A 7,691-nucleotide genomic window follows, 5' to 3' on the forward strand; every position below is an offset into this window, starting at 1 on the left:
GTTAACACTATCGGGTAGGTTTAGGGTTGGGTTTGGTGTAGGGCATATTTCCAACACGACAGAGCATTAAGTTTTAGCGACAGTCCCCGGATATTTTGAATTCTGAATCGCCGCAATACGTACCTGAAGAAACGTAATAAAAACACAGCAATACGTACCTATATCAATGTAATAAAAATGTGCAAGGATTCACTTATTGAACCCGTGTTTTAGCGCCACTCAGTGGACATTTCTCTTTGAAACTGCGGCGAAACGTGCAGTAAGGTACGTTAAAACGGTGTTGCAGAAAATTACCCAGATGTATGTATTTTTATGAGACCAGGTTGATAGATAGATATATTAGATTAGATTAGATTAGATTAACCACCTCAACCAGGTGTAATAATAGCTAAAGATCAGCTTTAACCAACCACAAACCATGTCAACCACAGCGCTAACAGATGTCCTTCAAATAACCTAAAAAGTCTACAGCAGCAGAATAATTTGTTTCTGAAGTTAAAACAAATGGATTCATGCCCCACGAACCAAAAGGAACTTTGACAGAACTTATTTTATTTGTAAAGGTCTCTTTTATAATGCAGCTTTCTCGTTCTCTTGTGAAATAAATAAATACATAAATATATACCTGTATATATATATATATATATACACACATTTCTCAGCTGTCAATCCATCAGTTGTCAGGCTGACAGAAGGCTGGGAGTTTGGGAAGTGCTGTGATGTTTCAGTGATCCTTGCTCAATTTCTGTTTGGCCGGGGTCTCTGTCAACTCTAACTGAACAGAGACATGATTCATTGGTGAAACGTCTAAGTCACTTTCAATGTTACACAAGACTCTGATACATTGTCCTTGTATGTTAGACACCAAAAACTCAAATCAGGCTCTTAATGCCTTGCTGGTTAGTGCTGGTATGGGGCAAGTCTAGCTGGTGGACCATCAAAACCCATCTGGAAAAGGTGTTTGACCAAGGTAGTCCTGCAGATGTCCAAAACACACTTCATTCTGTTGACTAGCAATGATCTTTGAAACAAGGTAAGAAGGATGCCTGTTGAGTGTGAGCAAACAGAGCTCAATTGGTCTTGTACATTTGCTAGTCAAGTTAAGTCTGGCCTTTTGATTGAAACATGGTCCAAAGCACAGAACAGAAAAGGCATATTCAAGTCAATGTTCAACTCCTATTACTATTTGAGCCACTCACTGTGAGGTCAAACTTCTAAAGTCAGTTAGAAGTAAAACCAGAACTCTTTCGCCCTAGTGTAATGAGAACACAGATCAGTGAGAGTGAGTTTGTAAGTGCTCAGCATGAAAGTCTATGAATTGGCATGGGATTGTGTGATTCAGCCTCATTCTCACCTTCGCTCCTGTAGTCCTCCTGTGAGCTGAGGGCCGAGTATCTTTGTCTGGAGAACGGAGGCCAGTCCTGGCTAGACGATCCCACTCCATGGTTGTTCCTTAACCTCATCCTGGAGTTTAGCGAGGAGGACGAGGAACTGTCTGCCTTCATCCGCAGCACTGCAGCGTATGATACAGGTCTCCCGGCAATGGCTCTAGCAAAATCTGAAAAGAAGACAGACAGCGCTGTTACATCTAACAATTCAAACTCATATTGCCAGGCTCTAAGATATACTTGCATGGATCACTATTGCTCATGTATAGTGTTAAGGATTTGAACAAACTCCTAAACCTATGGTACGTAGTAACTTCGGCACATAAAACCTGATATACACTTTACAATTTCAGCAATGATTTTTTTGTTAAATAACTCTCACTGTACAATTAAATTGCATGTGATGTTAAGCCAAAGCTCACGATTTATGTGCTCACACTATACGGTCCGATCGTTGAGCTGCGACTTGACTGCTCACATTATATGTGTGAAATAATCATTTGGGAACCGACAAACCCAGACTGTATAGCCTCCATCACTCCCGTCCATACCACACACGTGTCACCATGGCTTAATTTCTGTTTTCACGCAGGCACAGTGAGGAAAAAACACTCAGGGTTCAGAGTTCAGGGCAATCGGTTAAATTGCTTATACTAACTATCCGATACCCTCATGAGGGGCAACCTAAATTTCTTACATGTCAGAAATTCATCTGACCATCTGATTGGCGGTCGTGGGAGGTTAGTTGTCTCACGTTACAACAACACAACAAATGACATGCAACAAAGTTGAGATTGTGTGCTGAGGAGTCTGTGAAAGCAGTCAGACATACAATTTTTATTTGTTGGACAAGAAATAGGTATAAAAATCCTACAGGCACTGAAGGAGGGAATATAATATCAGAATAGCACAGAGATTTGAACGTTGACTCATCATCACATCTGGCATTGCTCTAGAAACATCTCAGAACACCTTAGCAAAAAAATTATTCTAAAAATTTAATTATATAGTTACTGCAATAACAAAGTCATTTTAGAAAGTTTTTTTCAGAAAAAAAGAAGACTAAGAAAGCTTCAGACCCAGACGGTGTTTCACCTGCCTGTTTAAAAGTCTGCGCTCTCTTACAGTAAAAGTCTTATACAGATCTTCAACGGATCTCTGGAGCTGTGTGAAGTTCCCTGTTGCTTCAAATGGTCCAATATCATTCCAGTCCCCAAAAAACTCAAAATCACTGGACTTAACGACTACAGACCTGTCGCTCTCTTGTCTGTGGTCATGCAGTCATTTGAGAGACTGGTGTTGGCCTATCTGAAAGACATCACTGGACCCTTGCTGGATCCTCTTGCGTACAGAGCAAACAGGTCTGTGGATGATGCAGTCAACATGGGACTGCATTATATTCTGCAACATCTAGATAGACTTGGGACTTACGCAAGGATCGTGTTTGTAGACTTCAGTTCGGCCTTCAATACCATCATGCCCGACTTTCTCTCAGAGAAACTGACCCAGCTCTCTGTGCCCACCCCAATCTGTCAGGTGATCACCAGCTTCCTGACAGACGGGCAGCAGCTAGTGAGGCTGGGTAAACTCACATCCAGGACTCTCACGATCAGCACTGGCACCCCTCAGGGATGTGTGCTCTCCCCATTGCTCTACTCGCTGTATTCGAACGAATGCATTGCAAAGGACCCCTCAGTCAAGCTCCTGAAATTTACAGATGATACTACCATCATCGGCCTCATACACAATGGAGACGAGTCTGCTTACAGACATGAGGTTAAAGAGATGTCTTGTCTGGTGCAGTCACAACAACCTGGAGCTGAACACGCTCAGAACAGTGGAGATGATAGTGGACTTCAGGAGAAACCCCCGTGCACTCCCCCACTCACCATCATGAACAGCACTGTGGCTGCAGGAGAGTCATTCAGTATCTGAGCATCTGAAATGGGAAACTCATATAGACTCCATTGCTAAAAAGGCCCAGCAGAGACTGTACTTCATTCGCCAGCTGAGGAAGTTCACCTTGCCACAGGAGCTGCTGAAAGAGTTCTACTCGGCCATCATTGAGTCCGTCCTGTCTTCATCCATAACCATCTGGTTTGGTTCAGCTTCCAAATCAGACTTCAAGAGACTACAACGAACAGTCAGGACTGCTGAGAAGATTATTGGTTCCCCCTGCCGAACCTCCAAGATCTTTACACCTCCAGAGTAGGGGTGGGCAATATGACCAAAATTTTATATCACGATAACGATATATATCATGATATAGTTATTTTTTCTTTCAAAAAGGTTTTTATGATATTAAAATATTTGATACCATAGAATTTTCATAACCATTGTCACCAATGTCAATATCAAACTAATACAAGCCTAAAAAGAGACAAAAAACAAAAACAAAACTCAAGCTCACTGAAGAAACAGTCAGTGATGAAATAAGGATAAGAAACTAGTTGCAAGCAATAGGACAAAAAACTACAATAAATAAGAAATGCTACATACATTGTGTACATTAATTAGTCTTCACTGTGTTAATTCTATCTATCTATCTATCTATCTATCTATCACAAAATAAACGATATATTTTTATTTCGTCCATTCGATATATATCGTCATATCGCACAGCCCTCTTCCAGAGTCAAGAAAATGCCTAAGAATATCATTTTGGACCCCTCACACCCAGCCCACTCTCTCTTTCAACTGTCGCCCTCTGGTTGGCGCTACAAAGCACCGACCACCAGAACAGTCAGTCACAATTCAATAAAACAATTATGTTTTTTCCTCTGTATTTCTACTTCTGTATTATATAGCATTATTTAATTTTCTGTTTTTATTATATCAGTCTTATATTTCATTTCTACTGTGTAATTCCTATGTATGTCTGCACTATCAAGTATGTTTGCACTATGTCTGTACTTCTTCGGCACTGGAAGCTCCCGTCGCCAAGACAAATTCCTTGTGTGTGCAAACATACTTGGCAATAAAGCTCCTTCTGACTTCTGACTTCTGAATGACCCCAAACTTCTGTAGTGTATTCAATGTTACATGAAATTACATGTATTTATATATATATATATATATATATATATATAAAGTAATTATCAGTTTTATTAATTAACTAAACAAATGATCTGCTAAATAGAGTTAATTTCTGCAATAAGCAAGTCTCTTTTTTTATCTGAAACACAAATGCGCACTTGTGAAACAAAGGAAAAGACAGGTTAACAGTTTGACACCTTGTTCTTATGTTGTTGCTTTTTCTCATCACGGAAAAATTAGAGTTGCAATAAGTTATACGTGTCATGAACATTGCCATGTTCTATTGCAAATGCCACTCACACAGAATGAAATTAATTCTGATAGCAAATGCTTAGTATTTACGCAGAGAAAACACAGAGCTAATTATATCTCTATTATATCACGTCAATCAATGCTGTGGATTTACAATTGCTACAAATGATTCTAAATTGCCCATTTGTGTTAAAAACGGTGCTAAAAGAGGAAGGCCTTATTGAATATCTTAATTAAAGAGTCATTGTACGCCTGCTGAAATCTCCTTATTCTGCTGTCTGCCAATTAGAACTTTAGCAAAGTAACTAAGCTCCAATGCACCAAGCCATCTGACTAAACTCACAGATGTGACGCTCAGTAATGAGGACAACCTCACAAATGACAACTTAAATGCTTCATTCTTCAATCGTTTATAGACCATCTCGCCCGGAGAGAGGGGAAGTAACCTCTAGAAATGAAAGCCTGCCCAAAACGTGGATCTGTATTTGTGCAGAGAGGCACTCGAGGAAAAAAGTGTGCTGACATTTATGAGGTCCTAATTAAAGACAGGCCTTTTAATACTTGCAAGATATGACCTTTTGTGTCCTGAACCTTTAGAATATGAGGGCTTCCGTTCTCACATAGAAAAACCGAGGGCTCCTTTTCTCGCATAAAAAAAGTCTCAAATGTGAATGCATTCCCATTCAGGCAGAAAAACCCACAAAGAAATGTTACTCTCAGCTTTCAAATGCTTAAAGAAAAGAGGAAACTGATCCAAAAATGGCAGACAGGTGTCTAGACAGCTGCCTACACAGAAATCAACAGAAAAGCACCCATACATATATAAATATAGGCAGTTACCGAATTTGATGGATAGAAAGATGAATAGATGGATGGCTGGCTGAATGCTTGATGGACAGGCAAGCAGCAAGAATTGTGTGAAAGAAGCTGGCAGGAGAGGGAGGAGTAGAGAAATCCAGACAGTCAGATCCAGCTCTTTACATGTGGAAGAGGATCTCATGGGCATGTTACTATGTTGGGGGCTTTAAATCGTAGCATATGAAATGTAGTTGATTAAACATTCATGGAATACCTTTAAAAACTTCAACAGAAGCATGTAGGATTGTGTACGACATTCCGTTTGACTGTTTCTGAAGTGGTTTGTTGTGGATTCTGAACTTTTTAAGTCCTACTTGATTTTGTGGAATTAAGCTTTGAAGTCAAAGACGTTTTTAATTATGGAAGTACTTTGCTTTTTCGGGTTCTAAGCAAAACAATCTGCCTTGGGATGACCAAGAAAAGGCAAGAAAATTAACATTGTGGAAAGAGAATCCAGGCTGAGGGATTTGAACAACGACTTGACTTGACGAGGCATGAACAGACTTGACACGAACAGACTAGACTCACCAACAGCGGGATAAATACATTCAATACACGACGACAGACAATGGCAAATACGACTAATCAACATTATTTCACTAGTATTAATGTTGTTATTGTTACAGCTTAACAGATTGCAGTTGACCTTGCTAGCTAGCTAAACTATTGTAATAATGTCATTCCACTATTGCACAGTGTTGCCGCTTGGCAACACATACATTTGAATGATTTACCAAAAACGAATTTTATAAAAACTTTTTTGAGAGGTGAATATGTCAGCATAACATCATAGCAGTGATGTTTTAGATTTTTTTGTAGAAGTGACATGGACTGGTCCTTGCTTGTTACTGACGTTTTAGTTTGCTTTCAGCAACTACCGACAAGAGACGTCAGTCTGTCAGAAATCTCGCCACAGAAAAAAAAACTGCATGTCATGTGACTTAATCAAAGCACATCATTGGCTAAACTAAGGTCTTCTCTTTCCAACAAAAAATACGAGAATGTTCTCTTAAAGAGACAGTGGCAAGGAAATGAACACAAAGAGTATGTTGCCATATGGCTACACCATGCGGTAGAGGGTTAAGATGTGTTGGAGCAAGGTTGTAACTGAACTCTGCAGGATAGTCAGAAATGGATTGTGCACCCCCATTGGGCTGTTATGCAGGGATGGGCAACTTCGGTACTGGAGGGCCACTGTCCTACAGAGTTTAGCTCCATTGTTAAACAAACACACCTGCAGTATTCCTGAAGACTTTGATTTGATTTTTCAGGTGTGTTTGATTAGGGATGGATCTAAACTCCATCCCTGTAGTGGGCCTCCAGTACTGGAGTTGCCCATCCCCGTTGTACCGTGTAATTTAAGATGGACAGATCATAAATTTTTATCATTTGTTTTACCCCTGAGGTCTTACAGATAATGTTCGTCAAGGTCACAATTCAGATTTACTTTTATCGTTAGCAGTGTCAATTTCGTTGACGAATAATTTTCGTCATAATGGTCGTCAACTACATATTTTTCACTGACGACAACGAGACGATAACAAACTAAAACTCTTTTTGAATGACAAAAACTATGAAGAAAATATATTGACATTTTTGTCAACGAATAAAAACGAGACGGAAATGTTAGGGAGGGACGATTTGGGAAGAGAGTCATTCAATTTCAGAACGAATCTGCTGCGTGGTTATGAGGTTAGATGTGTACATATGAACTGGCAGGACATAAGCTAAAATCATAGACTGTATAAAAACATGGACGTAGTGTCCGTGCTTTCGCGTCGCATGAACGGAGAATTACACACAAAATGATGTTGAATTGTCCATTTTGACGAGTATTCACGTAAACACAGTTGATTACGTCTTAAGTGAACGTAAACAGTAGGGAGAACGTGTATCAGTACATTGCATCCATAGCAGCTGTGCATTCGGTTTTAAAGGGACAGCAGTCATTTTTTTAAGCCTAGCATTTAGTTGCAATTGTCTGAGTCATTGATGTTAATCAAGCAACGAAAGAAAAACAGAAAATCACTCACTGCTCTTGACTGAAAAACTTTAGTAGCCATAAAGATTAATCTAAATTTATTTACAGAAATAAATATGTCTGCTTGAAAGAATCAAGAATGTGGTAAACAAGTTGCTATAAAGAATGCATAATTA

The 7,691-nt window shown here is 39.5% G+C and overlaps 1 protein-coding gene across 2 annotated transcripts in view; it reads right to left on the reverse strand.

The window, feature by feature from the left end:
• Window positions 1–7,691, reverse strand: part of cntn5 (contactin 5) — a 200,301-nt gene that overhangs the window by 143,903 nt on the left and 48,707 nt on the right. For both annotated transcript variants that reach the window (XM_016562234.1, XM_016562233.1), the window contains exon 2: window positions 1,355–1,558. In XM_016562234.1, coding sequence (XP_016417720.1) covers window positions 1,355–1,558 — 204 coding nt within the window. The remainder of the gene's footprint in view (window positions 1–1,354; window positions 1,559–7,691) is intronic.

Source organism: Sinocyclocheilus rhinocerous, unplaced genomic scaffold (genome assembly GCF_001515625.1).
Source record: "Sinocyclocheilus rhinocerous isolate Xijiao unplaced genomic scaffold, SAMN03320098_v1.1 scaffold619, whole genome shotgun sequence".
NCBI classification, from domain to species: domain Eukaryota; kingdom Metazoa; phylum Chordata; class Actinopteri; order Cypriniformes; family Cyprinidae; genus Sinocyclocheilus; species Sinocyclocheilus rhinocerous.